At 42.3% G+C, this 18,336-nt stretch overlaps 2 protein-coding genes across 2 annotated transcripts; both read right to left on the bottom strand.

Annotated features, from left to right (window-relative positions):
* Positions 1-1,618, bottom strand: LOC105864300 (gamma-crystallin C). Its single transcript, XM_012752075.2, has 3 exons — positions 1,574-1,618; positions 1,222-1,464; positions 1-340 (listed from the first exon to the last, which is right to left on the bottom strand). Exons 1-3 carry the CDS (start codon positions 1,580-1,582, stop codon positions 68-70), a joined length of 525 nt encoding a protein of 174 aa, XP_012607529.1. The 5' UTR covers positions 1,583-1,618; the 3' UTR covers positions 1-67.
* An 8,026-nt stretch (positions 1,619-9,644) lies between these two features.
* Positions 9,645-11,590, bottom strand: LOC105864299 (gamma-crystallin B). Its single transcript, XM_012752073.2, has 3 exons — positions 11,544-11,590; positions 11,212-11,454; positions 9,645-9,986 (listed from the first exon to the last, which is right to left on the bottom strand). The coding sequence occupies exons 1-3, from the start codon at positions 11,550-11,552 to the stop codon at positions 9,711-9,713; spliced, it is 528 nt and encodes a 175-aa protein (XP_012607527.1). The 5' UTR covers positions 11,553-11,590; the 3' UTR covers positions 9,645-9,710.
* Between the last annotated feature and the right edge of the window lie 6,746 nt (positions 11,591-18,336).

Raw genomic sequence — 18,336 nt, forward strand, 5'->3', positions numbered from 1 at the left:
TTGCCAACAATACAGACTAAATACTTTATTAGGTTCCAAAATGAGAAAATGGTAGTGTTAACCTATTTTAGTATAAATCCACCGCTCTCCGCAAAGAGCCTGCCTTGGCATCCATGGCCCCCCAGTCCTGGGGCCGCCTGTACTCTTGGGGCCTCAGCAGGTACTGGCGCCCGCGGTAGTTGGGCATCTCGTAGAGCACCCAGGAGCCCTCCAGCACGTGGAGGGAGCGGACCTCGCTGAGGTGGAAGCGGTCCTGGATGCAGGAGCAGTCGTCACTCAGCTCTGTCATGAGGCCTTTGTGGTCTTCTCGCTCGTACAGCCGAATCCTGTGGGAGCTCGTCTGCTCCGTCCACAGAAAGGAGGGTCAGAAAACACAAATGAGTCTCTTCCAGAATTCATCCAAACAAACAACACATGAGCTTGGCAGGTTGGGGCATGGGATTGTCAATGTAAAATTTAGACCCTGAGATTGCTGTGAATGCTGTGTTAGCATTTAACAAATTTTTGCACTCTGGTTTTCTATTTCCTATCTAGGAGATGGAATTTTTAATAGGTTCAAACTCTGAGTAAGAATTCATCAAGAACTCACATATCTTGATTCCTAACTCCCTATGTTAACTCGAATCTATATTTTGGGGGAAAATAGGAATAATTTATTTTGACTAGTGTTCATTTTACTAAGAGTATTATCTCCCAAATTTATGTATATATAAAATTACTGCTAAAGTAAGATTTTAAAAATAATATACTTCGGTGGAAAGTTAATTTAAATAGTCAATTGGAACCAGAATTCAACTGGTTTTCCAAAATAAGAAAATTCTCTTTTCCAAAGTTGGACATTGACTAGCCCACAGTGGAATCTAATTCATGCATTGGAAATTCATTTACCAGAGGTAAAATAATTTGCTGGAAATATTGCCCTCGTATGCCCCACCAGTTTCCTATTTGCAAGTTTTATACCCCACTATGATATTACATTTGTTACAGACAATTTTGATCTAAGAGTAGCAAAAATTAAAAATAAAACGAACACTTCCTCCAAGTGGATTCTTCCTTACTTTGTGCGCTGTTTTTGTGCGTGCATCTATCCGGGCTTAGGCAGGAATCTAAAGGACACTTAACCCTTGGGTGTTTTTAGAGGCAAATCCCCCTCACTCTAAGCCAGATCAACAACACAGTGAGGACACTCAGGCAGCGGGACGGAAATCAAGCGGCACTCACTGGGGGGATGAGGCGGCAGGAGCGGATGGTGTCGCTGAGGCCCATCCACTGCTGGTAGTCGGGGTACTCGCCGCGCCGCAGGAAGTACTGGTGGCCCTGGTAGTTGGGGCGCTCATAGAGCATCCAGCAGCCGCTGTCCACGCGCACCGAGTTGCAGCGGCTGAAGTAGGACTGCAGGTTGGGGCAGTCGCTGTTGCATTCGTAGCAGCGGCCCTGGAAGCTCCGGTCCTCGTAGAAGGTGATCTGCAAAAGAGGAATAATTCCAGATTAAACCATTTGCTCCCCATAGACCTTGTCTAAAGGCTTCCCCTCTCCATCCCCCACCCCCTTATTTAATTCGTGTCCTGCTCACCTTCCCCATGGCTGGTGGACACGGGTGACGCGAGAGCAGTGCGATGGGGCTGGCGGCCACAGCGGGTCTATATAGCAGGACGGCTCTGCTGCTGCGTTGGCAGGAACAATACAAAAGGGGCCCGCGCGGGTAAGGGGATTTTATGGATCCCTTTTACGTGCTGCATTCAGTGGAAATGATTGTAGATTTTGCCCTCGTTCTCTGGTATATTCTAACGCTGTCCTGTATGGGCTGCTCTCTGTTGCTTTTATTTGGATGCTTAGTGTTTTCTAAGTTTATCAGCACATCAGTCTGAACTTTTGACCTGAAATGCATGGCTCCACACGTATGATTCAATGATACCCGCGAATTTTCTGGGGAAAATCTATCCCTTTATAGAAGTGCTCCTTCATTCCAGAGAGGTTGTTGATGAGACAGAATGTCACAAACACTGACTAATTTCCCTTGATGAAAGAGACTCTCTAACTTTAATTTTTTTTTTTTTCTTTACATGACTTGCCAATCTAGTGAAGGCACAAATCTAGAATTTTATCTTGGCCAGTTTTGACTGTGTTGATACGATGGTTAAGAGAGCTATTGACTTCCCCTTTTGTGGGTGCACTTCAGGTAACTAGAAATCAGCCCCTGGTAGTCACATTACGATAAGAACTAGGGAAAAGGTTTCTTTGGCCATCGGGCCTAATACTGAGAAATACTGTATATATTGCTTTATGGATTGCCTCCCTTTCCCAAGGGTAGGGAGAGGCCACAAAGCTTTACCAGCAAGACTGTAAGCTTCAGATTGGGCTGCCTAGACAAAGAAGGTCCACTGAGTAGCTGCATGAACCTGCCAAACCACATAACCTGTCAGAGCATGTGTTATCTCATGGGATATGGTATGATTAATGAGGAAGGAAGGAAGGAAGGAAGGAAGGAAGGAAGGAAGGAAGGAAGGAAGGAAGGAAGGAAGGAAGGAAGGAAGGAAGGAGGGAAGGAAGGAAAAGAAAGCAAGCAAGCTGTTTCTGACATTCGGAAGCTGGCTTGACACAGCAAGGACATGTTATTCAACCCTGTTAGACATGAACAATCTCACAGAGTACCAACTTCAGACAAGGTGATTCTGAGACCATGGAGAAATGAGATTAAATAAGTCCACTTCATAATTTTGTTAGGCACAGACAGAAACAAAGTCAGTGTGCCTCCCACAGAATACCAAACACTCCCTCTCTCAGCTAAAATGATTAACTGCTCCTTTTTTATCAACTGTCAGTTTATCCTCCCCTAGTCTCCCCTCCCTATGGGTAGGGTTTATTGAGATAACCAATCATAAAATTAATCCTGCTTTCTGACACCATCTAATCTAGGATGAACCCTGGCTTGTTTAGATCCTTCCCCAAATCACCCAACCAAAGTACAAATCCTATAACTGGTTCTTTCTAAACCTCTTACTGAGATACTCCATGATTCCCCATGGAGCATGTGCTCCTGTGTTGCAAGTAATAAACCCAAATTTTTAGACACAGGTGTGTTCCTGGTGGTCCTTAACTAAAAGGACATTGACCTGAATAAATGGAATTATGTGTATAATGTATTTGTCACATACTTGGCACAAATAAACACCAAATAAATGTTTGATATTAGTAATAGAGTGACATTATTAAGGATGACTTCGACCTCTTTATCTCTCTCAAAGATATTTAATCCTATCAAAGATTCCTGAAAAATTTATCCTCTATGGAAACATTTTGTAGTTTAAAAAAACAAGTAGGCCTGGAAAGGTCTTTCAAACTCATTAGTGGTTTCCAAACTCTAGTGTGTTTAACAATCACTTTGCTTGTTAAAGATGCAAATTATCAGTCTCCACCCTCTGGCCAATTTCATTAGATCAGAAGATCCTGAAATCTGTATTTTTTTTCTTTAATTTATAAAAGTTGTCTGGCCAATTTCTTTCTTTTCTTTCTTTCTTTCTTTCTTTCTTTCTTTCTTTCTTTCTTTCTTTCTTTCTTTCTTCTCTCTCTCTCTCTCTCTCTCTCTCTCTCTCTCCCTCTCTCTCTCTCTCTCTCTCTCTCTCTCTCTCTCTCTTTTTTTTAGACAGAGTCTCACTTTGTTGCCCAGGCTAGAGTGCTGTGGTATCAGCTGAGCTCACAGCAACCTCAAACTCCTAGGCTCAAACAATCCTCCTGCCTCAGCCTCCTGAGTAGCTAGGACTACAGGCATGCGCCACCATGCCTAGCTAATTTTTTCTCTATATTTTTAGTTGTTCAGTTAATGTCTTTCTATGTTTTTAGTAGAGATGGGGTCTCGCTCTTGCTCAGGCTAGTCTTGAACTCCTGACCTCAAGCAATCCTTCTGCCTCGGCCTCCCAGAGTGCTAGGATTACAGGCATGAGCCACCATGCCTGGCCCCGAAATCTGTATTTTTAACTAGCACCAAATAGTTCTTGTACCAAACTTCGAAAAACACTACTATGGTTTATTCCTTCATTTTTTGATAAGCAAATCATGTTTTAGCCATTGCCAGGCAATGCTTTATTAACAATTGTACTAACATTCCCTTTAAACATGAAGGAACAAATGCTGTCTGCTTTGTAGCACTCTTCCATGTTCTGTGAAGTTTCACATGTGCATAATGAGAGAATGAAAGCAGAAATACCAACACTTAAATGTCAGCTTTGCTAAGACAGGAAAAGTGATAAAAGGGCCAGAATAATGCATATTATGGAACTTTACTCTTGTCCCAGAATGGCATAGTCTTGAATTTTTTCTACCTCTTTCCAGATCTTTCTCCTTCTCTGTCCTTCCGCCCCTCCACACACACCCACCACCCACTGCAGCTGTTTCACTTAGGATCTCATCATATGTCAATGGAGCTTTCCCCAGCCTCCTGACTCTGCCCCGTCTTGCCATCCTCCAAGCCACCCTCTGCCAGGATTCTAAGTGATGAGAATCGACACACCACAAGTCATGTCACTCATCTGCTTTCATGAAACATTCACTGACTCCCACCTTTTCCAGGTCAAGCAGTGATTCCTCAGCGTGGCACACCCCTGCTCTGACTGCCTCTGTCTGTCCCTACACTTTCCATCCAACCACAGTCAACCAACTGCTTGTCGTTTCCCAAATGCACAGTGTAATTTTCATACTGTTCTTGTTTTTCAACATATTGATCCTTCTCACTGAGACATCAGTTCTCTATTTTTCACCTGGAGAAATTTTACCCTTTCAAGTCTCAGCTCAAGCATCAATTCTTCTGTAAAGATTTTCTTGAACCCTTCCTAATCTTCTGGGCTGAATTTAATACTGCCTCCTTAGTTCCCCAAGCATCATGTTCATGCAACTGTAGGGGCAGCTCTCCCTTATCTGATTGTTTTGTTTAGACATCAGTCCCTCAAAACAGATGGGAGAGCCCCACGAGGGCAGGGACTATCCCGTTTTTATTTTTGTATTCTCATTCATTGGCAAAACAGACTGGCACATAAGGGTTACTCAATAAATGTTCAGAGGATATGTGAATGTTATTCCCTGGTCTGAAATTCATTGTTGTAATGGTCCACAGAGCCTATTTCAAATGCTCAGCCTACTCAGGCATACACACATCAAAGTTCAGCACTTGCAAATTTTCAATGTGTAGGATGACAAGCACCCTGCCCTTGATCTATTTAGTGGGCCTTTGTAACAGTGGAGATGATAAATGAAAGGAAAAAAACAGAAATGTTGTGTTGTCCCATAAACGCTCTACTCCTTAGTGATTCTGTCTATTTTTTTTATCCCTTCTGAGATGACAAATTAATGTGACAATAGCATCAGCCAATCCCAGAGTTTTGGTAGTGTCCTGAGGTTCAGTCAATAGTTGATTTTACCACTTACCTTCCTGCTTCTTAGTGATTAATCTTACAGGAAAAAAAATTTTTTTTTTTTTTACTTTTTAAACTTTTTTTGTTAAAGACTAAGACACAGACACACACATTAGCCTAGGTCTACACAGGGTCATCAATGTTATTGTCTTCCGCCTCTACATCTTGTCCCAATGGAAAGTCTTCAGGAGCAAAAACACACATGGAGTTGTCATCTCCTATGACAACAATGCCATCTTCCAGAACATCTCTTGAAGGACCTGCAGAATGCTGTTTTACAGTTAACTTTTTTTTTATAAGTAAAAGGACGCTCTAAAATAACGATAAAAGATATAGTATAGTAAATATATAAACCAGTGACAGTTGTTTATTATCAAGTATTATGCACTGTATATAATTGTATGTGCTATACTTTTATACAACTGGCAGTGCAGAAGCATCAACACCAGCATCAACACAAACTCGAGTAATGTGTTGTGCTAAGACATTACAATGTCACTAGGTGATATGAATTTTTCGGCTCCATTATAATCTTAAAGAACCGCCATTGTATATGTGGGCCACTGTTGACCAAAACGCTGTTACTAGTGCGTGACTGTACATGCTTGGTTAAATAAGCAGAGGTCATTTTGATGATGACCACGTAGACCAAAGTGTCCTGAGCGAAGAGACTAGACAAGGGACCAAGGATTACCATCATAGCATGAGCCTCTGGTTCTCTTTGATGACTGTGCAACAAATGACCAGAAGACAGAATAATCATTGATCCACCCAGTCTGCTTGACTCCTAATAGTATTCCTTTTGGAACAAATTGACAGTACATTTCTTCTTGTTTAAGCAACAGGTGGCTGTGATTGTGATTGTCACTTCTGCTTTGACAAACCCACAAAGAAGAAAATTTGAACTCCCAACGTCTGAAAAGGAGAGAGAATGTTAGTACACATACTAACACGAGGACCTAAACCCATGGTAGCAGCAAAACTGGAGAAGGGGCCCATAATGAGGAGAGCCCTTTGAGGGTAAACTCAGCACAGTAATCCCTAGCACTCCTTTATGGAATAGCTGTTATTTCAGTTTTATTTTTATTTAGTGGGGCTTTTATAAGATTAGATAAGCAAGAGAAAATCATAGATTCAAAGGGAGAAAAGAGGAGAAAAAAGGAAGAAAAATATTTAAATCTGGACTTAGCATTATAAACTAGGAAATGCAGGAAATACTGGTGCGTGTAGGGTGTCTGGAGTACAGTATGTAGGCTAACACTGGGGTTATCTCAGATTGTTGGTTTGTCTTCATGGGGAAAACTTAGTGGGATCCTGTAGGCTATACCTTCTTCCATTCCACTCTTTGAGGTCCCAGTATTTGCTTTAGAGAGAAGAGGGAGAGAAAGAGTAAAAGGTAGAATTACCAGTTAATTTGGGCATAATCCCTTCCCCAGACCACTCCCCACTGTTGGCTTTCTCTTTATGTTGGAATTAGGAGGGTAACATCTTTCTCTTTGCCTGTATCCCAGAGAAGGGAGCAACCAATTTTCAAGAATAATCACTTGGCCAAAGAGATACGGGGACTCTAATTTTATGCACTTCCAGTCCAGGTGTTCCCATGCCTGAAGTCTGTGATTTTATGCCTATTAGCCAATTAGTGTAAAATTCAGCATCCCAAGAAGCTTTTGGCTTTCTAATTCCTGTCAGTATTGACAGGATTGATCAGTATTGACAAACAGAGGACTCTGATGAATGTCTCCAGGAAGCCAACACTAGTGTTGGGAGTTTATTTTATTTTAATTTTTTTTGAGACAGAGTCTCACTCTGTTGCCCAGGCTGGAGTGCCATGGCGTCAGCATAGCTCACAGCAACCTCAAACTCCTGGGCTCAAGTGATCCTCCTGCCTCAGCCTCCCGAGTAGCTGGGACTACAGACATTCGCCACCATGCCCGGCTAATATTTTTATATATTTATTTTTAATTGGCCAATTAATTTGTTTCTATTTTTAGTAGAGACAGGGTCTCGCTCTTCCTCAGGCTGGTTTCGAACTCCTGACCTTGAGCAATCCTCCCGCCTCGGCCTCCCAGAATGCTAGGATTATAGACGTGAGCCACCGCGCCTGGCCTAGTGTTGGGAGTTTAATGGTTAAAGAACTGGGATTTAAGAAGAGTTAATACTAAATAATCCTGGAATCTATTTTTTAAGAAAGAAAACTTTATACATATTTATATACCATATATATTCAGTAGGGTAAATATGCATCCCAGTTTGCCTAGAATATTCCTGATTCATGCCTCTTGTCCCAGTGTAATTAATAATAGTACATCCTTTTGCTCTCAACAATGACCAAATTTAAATAAAAAATTATATGTTTGTTTATAAGCCCCTTGGGTGTTGGATAGGGAGACCCTGAGGACATGGGATGGAAGAAAACTCTTTGAAAAATGAACAGCCCTGTGGTATGGCTAAGAACCAAGAAGAGAGGAGTCAGGAAAGGAGAGGAGAGAAGGCAGGCCACTTAGCACTAGGTTGGGGCCCACAGACCATCTAAAGCAGGGCCATCTAATACTAAATTTGATATCGATGTGTTGCTGTGATGTAAACTTGCATCTGTGTTCCCAGAACTTCTATAATAAAGGCAGCTGCACACATCAATTCCACATGTGAGAGATGATTCAGAAGTTAAAGGAAAAGGAGCTCTGTCTCCCATTTGGGTCATCGTGGTGCATGAAGACAGTGTCAAGACAACCCTCCCAGTACCCAGGCAGGAGTTCAGAGTGGAGGGCTACTGGGAGGAGCATAAACCACTCATTCCTTCTCCAGAATTATAAGGGACGTTGGGTTATAGATGTGTTGGAAGAAGTGAGTACACAAAGCTCCCAATCCAGGTGAGGTGGGATTTGATCCAATTCATTAGAATCTCAAAGGATGGGATACTGCTGATGAATTCTGACCTGAAGTCATCGGTTCCATTGGTGAGCTTTATATGAAACAGCCCTAAGGAACTTATTTAATTACTGCAGGATGTTTTTGGGGATTATGTTTACTCATTACCCTCCAGGACCCACAAGAAAACTTTCTTTTAGGTTTCAATACTTGGAATGGTTAAGCTTATCTTGAATAATTAATTAATTTGTCTAATCCTGTTTCCTTCTTTGTCTTGGCTACTGGATCCAAATCTGGATCTACCTGCAGTTAGCATAACACCTTACAGCACACAACTTGGGTTCCATCTCATCTCTCCTACTATCATTTGTCCTCTGACCCAAGTTCCTCATTTACTTATTTTTAATTTTTAAAATTTATTAAATTGTGTGTATATGTGTGTGTATATATATGCTGTGTATATATATATAGTATATAAATATGTATAAAGTTTTCTTTCTTGAGAGATAAATATACATTCTAGAGACAGGGTTTCACTATGTTGCCCAGGCTGAACTTGAACTCCTGGGCTCAAGCAATCCTCCCACTTCAGCCTCCTGAGGAGCTGGGACTACAAGCCCACATCACTACCCCCGGCTAACCTGCTAATCTTAATCCATTTGTAGAAACTAAAGGGAATAGATACATAGTCAACAAACAAATTTCTCCAGAAAATTTCAATTCTTTATTTTCTGTTTAGTATTATTTTCTATATTTACTCATAATACTTTACTTCCTATAAAAATGATCCGAAGCCGAGTTTCCCTGTCTGCATGTGGTTTTCATAAATGTCCTGAGATTCTTCCACAAAGCACATATAGCAAAGAGACAGTGAATTATATTTGGACTTAAAATCTTCAGAGGAATGAGTGTTAGAAATGGAATTGGGAGAAAAGGATGTTGGATATTAGAAGGATGAGAAGTGCAATAGTGGGAATGTTTCTGTTTGTGTGCTCGTTTATGGAACTGAAGGAAGGGTCTAGATGCTGAGAACGACTTTCATCATTAGCTAAGACTTGGGCTATACAGGGAAGACAATAGGGATAACCTGGAGGGATAACTTGAGCTGTTTCAAAAAGTACCAATTCATCATTGTAGCTGCAAATATATCCTTGTGCGAGTAACCGCAAGTGGCCTTAGCCCAATTGAATAGAACGTTTCTTTGGGGCTTCATGTTTTGCTCATCGGAAGAGTTCTAGAAATGATATCCTTTGCAATATTCCCCTTATAAGAGGTTGCTTCCCATCTTGAAAATGATTTTTATGTTTGGCCAAGTGTCATTATTGTTTATGAATGCTTAATAGATTCAAAAAAAAGACAAGACTCTCTTAGTGCCAGAAACACAAGCTAAAATATTTTATTACATTCTAAAGGAGGGAAGCAGAGAATATAAATACTTCAGTAAAAATCCATGACTCGTCTGAAAGAGCCAACTTTGGCACTTGTAGCCCCCCAGTCGAGATATCTCCTGTACTCCCCCGGCCTCAGCAGGTACTGCCTCCCCCTGTAGTTGGGCATCTCGTAGAGGATCCAGCAGCCCTCCAGCACGTTGAGGGACTGGACTTCAGTGAGGCGGAAGTGGTCCTGAAGAGAGAGACAGTCCTCTGTGATCTCTGACATTTGTCCTCTGAAGTCCTCTCTCTCGTAGATCCTCATTCTGTGAGTGCCGGAGTGCTGGGATGGCAGATAGAAAACGGACACAAACAGAAAGAAATTAAAGTTCCAGCCCCTGCATCTCCATGGCCACACCTGCCCAGAAGTGCTCTGAATCCAAGTTTGCTTCCAGAACAACCCTGTTGCAGAGTTCAGGAGCCTTCCCATCCCCCTACGGTCCACTGCTCATGGGTCTAGCGGTTCCTATGCAAAGCTAGGAAGGAACAGAGCTCAGCACCCCTTCCGCTGCTATACACCAGCCCCCGGGCCTTGGGAATCGCTTAAGATAAAATTTATCTCATCACTTCCATGCTTGTGATTTGAGAAAGCCCTTTTCAAAGGAGAAAAGTGAGAGTCATTAGAAAGCTAAGTATCTTTTGATATATTATTCTTGTTAAAAAGCTATCGACATTTAGCTATTTCCCGTAAGACTGATGTATTGGTTTTCAGGTATGCTATGGAGCAAAGGACTATCAAGCTCTCATGAAAAATAAGATGACATATTTTCCTTTTCTCTGTTTTCATAACCTCTATTGCAGTTCAAATTTCAATCTTTCTGGCTCTTAGGCTTCCTTTCTGGCCTCCTACTCTGCACTTTTTCATTTCCCTTGACACCAAGAATCACCTTCATTAAGGTCTGTTTTGACAACGCTATATCCCAGGCCTCCCACACTCCACAGTTCTAAGAACTGCAATCACTCCCCAGAAAATACTGAATCTCAAACTTGCAGTTTTGGATTTGACCTTTCCTTTAATTTGTACCACTAAATTAGAATAGAAATCCAAAAATAGGGGCCTATTTTCTCAAGAAAGAATAATCAAATAGAAAAATAAGGTGAAGCAAGCAAAAAGTACTTTTAATCAACTACACAGTCCCAGATTGCATTTATATATTTTGATCTATTAGATTTCTGACTTGCTATGGCTTGAAATGAACATTTAAGAAATTATATCTTGAACAGATGGTACCTTCATGTCCTGCTTTTTCTTAATTAGCCTTTGGTCTTTCAATTTTTTGATTACATTTAAAATATAAAATCTGGGAACATGTGATTTAAAAGAAAACACCGCAAAGTTTACGAAGCACACTGAGACAGCCTTCTAGACTGGGCTGCACGCACTATGTGTCACTTCCTGTCCGCTAGTTGGAATTATTTGGCCTGAGAACAATATTTTTGAATAACAATATTTTTGAAATAGCTTTTATTTCCACAAAGATGAAAGGCAAAGACAGAGCGGCTCTCACCTGGGGGATGAGGCGGCAGGAGCGGATGGTGTCGCTGAGGCCCATCCACTGCTGGTAGTCGGGGTACTCGCCACGCCGCAGAAAGTACTGGTGGCCCTGGTAGTTGGGGCGCTCATAGAGCATCCAGGAGCCACTGTCCACCCGGATGGAGTTGCAGCGGCTGAAGAAGGGCTGCAGGTTGGGGCAGTCGCTGTTGCATTCGTAACAGCGGCCCTGGAAGCTCCGGTCCTCGTAGAAGGTGATCTGCAAAATGAAAGAGGTGGGAGCATGGAACTATTTGCCCTCATTGAGGACGCTGCACTGGGGCTGGGCATCAGGTACCCAGGACTTACCTTGCCCATTTTGGAGAGAGTGAGCAGAGGTTCTCTCGGTGCTGTGTGGGACTGGGGGAACGTCGCTGTATATATAGCAGCCCTGACTGCTGCCTCCACAGGAAATCACACAAAAGGGCCCATTTCGGTGAGTAAGGGGATTTGCAAGCTCCCCGCTCTCCCTCCCCCGGGTCATTGGGGTTGGCTGAATGGTTTACTCTCATTCTTTCTGGTAGGTTCGGGTTGTTCTAATTCACTGAAGCTGTTGTTGCCATCAAAATGAAAAGAGTCTTTACTCTTAGTTGAGCAAAAGGATGAGCGCAATTCTATCCCCATGCTTTTATTTTATAGCTTACTCTGCTTAACTGACTTCTCAAAGGTCATGAAACTAAGCAATGGATTCTGCTCAGGGACTGGTAGTGTTGTTGTTTTTTTTTAAAGCCAGAATTTAAATAACAAGAAATCTTAAGGACGAGGGAATCTGGTGAAGTAAGCTGTGAAAGAATCTGGTGAAGTAAGCTGTGAAAATGCTTTGAAAACCGTAAAGCTTAGTTCAAATTCAAGATTCTGTGATCGTCATTGTTGTTATTTGGGGGCTTATCTGGAATAAAACTGATACTTGACTGGAAATGCATAGGCTCCTGGAGGCTGGGAATTCTCTCTTTTCATTTCTGCCCTGAGCCGAGCTTGAGAGCACAGGATTGGGACATGGTAGGCCTTCAACACTCGGCTTTGACCTGAGCAAAAGCAGACAAGTGTGGCCCTCCTCCCTTTCTCACATCTCCTGGGGGCCTAAATCCTTCCATCTGTTGGGGGCTATCCAGAGCCCTGCCTGCTCTTTGGTGTCCCTGCCCTGCTTCAAATGTCACCACCAAGTGGCTGATTGGTCTCCTTGAGGGATGGGACCAAATTGGAGCTCAGAGTTGAAATCTCTTGCTGACAGACTAGACATTCTACAGTGGGAGTAGCCAGATTAGCCTTGGTAAGTAGGAGTTAATGCATGGCCTTCAGCCCTGCCACCATGAACACTCTCTTAATAAGCTCACTGCAATACTAGGGCGGCTGCTGGCAGAAGCTGGCTGACATCAAATGACCAAATCATTCAGTCTACTCAGTTGTGTAGTGCCTCTTTCATGGTGGATGCCCTCCACTGGGCATGAACATGGAATACAACCATCTTCACACTTTGTGCTCACTCCCATCTCTCCATACACTTGCCTCTACCCCAGACCTTCTTGTCCCAACTCTTGTAATCTTTCTCCTTCCAGGCCCCAGACTAGCTAGCTCGTATGTGCTCAATGATTCCACAGGACTACGGATGTCCTGACCTCAGGCTACTTTTCTGTCCACACAAAGTGGATGACCAGGTGCACTGCCTCCGATTTTGGGAGGATTTCCCTCTTTGCTGTTTTTAGGACCACTTCCAAGTGAGCTGTTATGCAGCAGCACTCCATTTTTGGCTTGCACCCACATACCAAGTCAATCCATGAGTGAGCCAAGCTCAGGCTTTTTCCTCCTCTGCCAGCTGGCCAGAAGGGATCCTTGCATGCACTCGCAAGTGTGCGCTGCGAGAGAGCTAGTGCAATAGCGGCAACCTTGGGGAACTCTAGGGCTAGAATTCATGCTCCTGCATTGCCCGGGAATTCAGTGTTTGCTGCCAGGGTGGAGGAGAGTAACCTGGGGCAGGGCACCCCCCTGCAGCAGAGGAAACTCCTGGAGACAAACTCAGCTTTATGCTGTGAGCAAGTGAGGAAAGGAGTGTTTCAGTCCCAAGTAGGAGTCTGGGAAACCCACTGCAGTGTCCACTTAAGAAGGAAATAAGAATGGATTATCATCCCGCCAGCTGAGATAACCCCAGTTAACATTTTGGTGTTTTATCTTCCTGACTTTTACATATGTAAAACCCATGTGTGGTTGTATAGTATTCTTTGTACAGTGTACCACACTCTTGCTTTCTTCTAAGTCATTTTTAAATGAAGTGATTAGTAATACTGATTAAGGCGATCATATTAACCTTTTAATAAAAAAAGAATTTTTTGGTGATGAAAGACTCTGAAAAATCATTCTGGACTGTCTGTTGGTTAGCTATACCCAATAGGCCTATTCAGTCCTCAAGATAGGATCATTCGGCTAATGGACTCACTAAAAAATGTGAACAGTCTTTCATGTGCTGAAGTTCTAGCCCTTAAAGAGAACAAACTCACAAGCCTTTTTTACATAAGATCCCAAATATTCAATGTGATTCATAGGTGAAAATTTGAGGATGATGATAAAATATCACCTAGTGAGCATTAATCTGATTTCAAATTACCCAGATTTTGATCTGTAGTATGAAGTTATATGATTTAGGACCCTAGAGAAACATCATTTAAGTCACACAAACTCACCCCATCTCTGGTTCTTGATGCACAGAGAAATCAGTAACCCTATGAAGGAAAGATAAATTATCAGGAACACACAGTCAGGATATCATTGATTCTAACAGAAGAAATGTAAAGATTAAACATATTTCAGCATCTGTCGTCACTCCTGTTAAAGGGCCCAGCTTGGCATTTGTCTTCCCCAAGTGGTGGAGTTCCTGTTTTCTTTGGAGCCTCTGGAGGCATTGCCTCCCCTACAGATGGGCAGCTCACAGGAGATCCAGGGGCTTTTATAGGTTTGGGAATTGGATGAGGGGAAGATGTCCCTGAGAGGAGGTGATCCTGGATGTGGAATTAGACTTCAAGGAGTCCTAACACTGGGCCTCTGTTGCCATCTGGTACATCCTTATCCTATGGGAGCGGTGATGAAAAATAAAAGAGAAGATAGGAGAAATTAGTGCATGCTCTAGATATTATGGCTTTATAGGATCTTTTATAATTTATAAAAGCCTAACTGAAGATAAAATTTGTTTAGTGCTTAGATCACAAATCAGAGAGCCTGCCTTTGACCTGGCACATTAATATACATCATAATTCAAGAAGCAGAATGGTGAGTAATTACCTTGGGTTTTCATAACAGTTTTTACAATGAAATAACTACTTTCTCCCCACTTTCCACATGACTGGTAACTTTCTCTCCTGGCAAGAGCAGGGACCTTAATATCCTATGGATCCCAAGGATCCCAGCTGCTTCAAAGTTTCCAGGTGCGTGGCAGCTAGTGTTTCCAGATAACGCCTATAAATAGCTGATACCCCCAACCCAAGCAGCTTGTGTATCCCCCCCACTGAGTCATGCTACCCTATAAAGAGGGAACTCCAGAGTGGGTAAGGGTCCCTCTATTAGAACAGAACCCACACTGTACCCAGCAGGTACGCAGGCCCTGGCATGACTCTCCATGGGATGATAGAGTGTGGGGTGGGTATAGGCTGGCTCTGGCCCATTCCTTAGCCCCTGCTGTGTGACAATGAAGAATTTATCCCAATGTCTTGCACAACCAGTGGCAACCCTGAGGAGCCTTCAGGCAAACTACTATATTAAGACATATTGGGGAATCAGATAAAATACCTAGAAATAAAATGTTCGTTCAAGAAGTTGGTGAGAGAGCTTGCTTGCCTCATCTGCTGATTTCAAAGTCATGGGAATGTCTGGGCCTCAAATCAGCACGTGCTCTCAGTTGTATAATCAGCTTGTAATGTTGGAGCTTCAGGCACCTGGGCTGGGGGTGGGGGGAGTGATGCTTTCAGGACCTGCACCTTTGCTTGGTGGAGGAGTCGGCAATTGTAAATGACTCCACTGTTTCAGCCTACCCTGCCTGTCCCCCGGCCTGGCTTTTGCATTGTTTCCTCTAGAGTTTTTTTTTATGACAGTACTAACAACTCCTGTGAAATTGTTGACCATGCACTGTTTGTGGAGAACACATTCAGGGGAGTGATGGCTACACACATCCACACGTACGTCTGCAGTTTCTGTTACTGCTTGTGGAAAGTCACGTAACTTCCCCAAGCCTCAATTTCCCCATATATTAAACAGGAATGACTGTGAAAATAAAATGAGATAATGGATGTGAAAGTACATGGTAAATTGTAAAGTAATACTAATGATTAAAAAAAATCATATCATACATATTATTAAAGATGGTGAGGTAGAGTTTGTTCAAAGGGGGCCATGGATTCCACAGACCCATTCAAAGAAAATAAAAACAAATAAGAAAAGAGCTAAAAAGAAAAGTAAAATTTAAATATTTTAAAATTAAATAAAAAATATAAAAAAATTAAAAAAAAAAAAGAAAGAAAAGGGGGCATAGAAATATGAATGGGGACCATGGCAATGGGGTCTTGCAGTGAACAGAGATTGGACAGGGACAAGTGGGATTTTATAACCAAGGGGGGGGCGGTGGATGGAACATGACTGAGAGGAAACATGAAGGATAAGGGGTTTCTAGCTAAGCTGACTGGATAGGATGATTGCTGAAGGCTGGCCAGGGTGGTCACATGCCGGGGGTGGGAGATACTCACTAAACTGACTTAGGAGAATTCCTGCTCAAACTGGATTTAACTGAAGAGGGAAGCCCAAAGTTGGGCCTAGCAAAACAAAGGACTCAAAGGAGCCTAACTAAAGTTTTGGTCAAAGGGGAGAGTTTTGTCACTATTTTAATAAATGCTAAAGATTATGATATTCATAGCCTCCGTAGATCAATTAATCATGCATGTGTTCCTGGGCTTTGCTGTGATGGTGTACACTCTTGCTTATGGTGTAGAAACTAAATGTGATCAATGGATACTTTCATATATTTGAAGACTTTGGTTCAGTGTTTTACAAAGGTCTTCTGTTTGGTGATTTTGATATCACAGTCAAATGATGACTATGGGGACCAATGACCTAGGTGAAGATTGTGCAGATGGAGCAGAGTGAGTAGTTGAAGTCCATCCATGCTGGTGGTCCATGTACCTGCCCCAGCACGGAGCATCCAGATCTTGCTATTCACCAGCATGCACCAAATTGCTGTGGCTGAAGCAGGACTGTAGGTTGGAGTAGTCACTGCTGCACTCACAGGAAGTAGTCTGCAATGGAACATGCCAATAGTCAGAAAAATCCTCCTGACAACATGTTATCCTGAATTTGTGACAAGCCCCTGTTCTAAACCCATCTCACAGTGGCCAGTGCACTGTGGATGCAGAACCCAGTGTTCATCAGCCATAACAGAGGGGTGTGTGTGTGTGTGTGTGTGTGTGTGTGTGTGTGTGTGTGCTTGTGTATATGTGTATGTGTGCTTGTGTGTGTGCGTGCGTGCTTGTGTGTGTGTGTTGTGTGTTTGTGTATGTGTGTGCTTGTGTGTGTGCGCTTGTGTGTGTGTGTGTGTGTGTGTGTGTATGAAATTGTGTCAGTTCTATCATGGGATTTCAGCCTGATTTGGCTAACAGCAGAATTCCTCACTTTTTGTCTTTGTATCATTAATGCAACTTTTTTGTGTTTTAATTTTTGTTCTTTATTCTATTATAGCTGTGTATCCTTTCTATAAAAGTGCTTTGGAGATCTTTGAAGAGTTGGAAAAGGAGAGCCAATATATAAAGAACAAATAAAAAAAAAGTCCCCACCCTCACTGTTTTATTGAACTCTTATGGTTAACTAGAGAAATAGTGGGAGTAGACAAAATTCACACTGAAAACTGTGGGTACGTTTGTTTTAAATTTTGGCAGCCAAGAAGGGCTAGGGAGAATTTTTTTCTCATTTTGCTTTATAAACTCAGTGTGTCTATGACAATCTAGGGCAAGGGAAGAGAGCTGTTCCCTAAACCTGGAACACCTTCCCTTCCCCCCTGAAACTTGCCAAATCCCACCCAGTCTTCACGGCAGTCCAGACCCCTCTTCCTAGGAAGTCTCCTCTCAGAACCACCCCTCACTCATCTCTCCCTTCTCCAAACATCTACATCACCTCATTACTGCCTAGTTTAGCCCTTAAGCACTTTATTTCTCATGTAGAGAAACAAAGCTCAGGCCAGGCCTGGGGGCTCATGCCCGTAATCCTAGCACTCTTGGGAGGCCGAGGCGGGAGGATCATTTGAGCTCAGGAGTTTGAGACCAGCCGGAGAAAGAGTGAGACCCTGTCTCTACTAACAATAGAAAGAAATTAGCTGGACAACTAAAAAATATATATAGAAAAAATTAGTCAGGCATGGTGGCACATGCCTGTAGGCCCAGGACTTGGGAGGCTGAGGCAGGAGGATTGCTTGAGCCCAGGAGTTTGAGGTTGCTGTGAGCTACAGTGATGCCACTGCACTCTACCCGTGATGACAGAGCAAGAATCTGTCTCAAAAAAGCAAACACAAAAAGATTTTTTATTTTCCATTGAATGGTCTTAGCACCTTTGTCAAAAATCAGTTGAACATAGACTATGGGTTTACATCTGGACTCTCAATCCTATTCCATTCATCTATATGTCTGTCCATATTATAGTACCTCACTATCTTGATTACCATTATTTTGTGGTAAGTTTTGATATAGGGAAGTGTGAATACTCTCACTTTTTGTTCTTTCTCAAGATTGTTTTGGCCATTCTGGGGTCCCTTGCAATTCTATATGGATTTTAGAATCAGCTTATCTGTTTTTACAAAAAAGTCAACTGGGACAAAGTGTTATTTTCGCTTATATAAATTTGTAAAAGGAACTAATATTCTGTGAGACCAGCTCTACTATAGTGGAAAAAAATCCCAGAGACATGCAGGATAGCAAATATTAATACCTTACTCTGCATCATTGAATCTTAATAAAAACTCATAATGGAGTTCAAAATAAAGATGACCATATTGTGATGTTGAATTTTGGAAGGCAACAGGGATTTATTAAGTTCTTATATTTACATTTATATAATAATGTAAAGGTAACAAAATGTGCTC

This window comes from Microcebus murinus, chromosome 8 (assembly GCF_040939455.1).
Source record: "Microcebus murinus isolate Inina chromosome 8, M.murinus_Inina_mat1.0, whole genome shotgun sequence".
In the NCBI taxonomy this organism is placed as follows: domain Eukaryota; kingdom Metazoa; phylum Chordata; class Mammalia; order Primates; family Cheirogaleidae; genus Microcebus; species Microcebus murinus.

What these genes read in the sequence shown, in the direction of transcription:
- LOC105864300 (XM_012752075.2), bottom strand. An exon ending in CCTGCCGCCTCATCCCCCCA is followed by an intron (nt 341 to 1,221) that starts GTGAGTGCCGCT and finishes TGGACGGAGCAG; the next exon opens with ACGAGCTCCCACAGGATTCG.
- LOC105864299 (XM_012752073.2), bottom strand. An exon ending in CCTGCCGCCTCATCCCCCAG is followed by an intron (nt 9,987 to 11,211) that starts GTGAGAGCCGCT and finishes CTGCCATCCCAG; the next exon opens with CACTCCGGCACTCACAGAAT.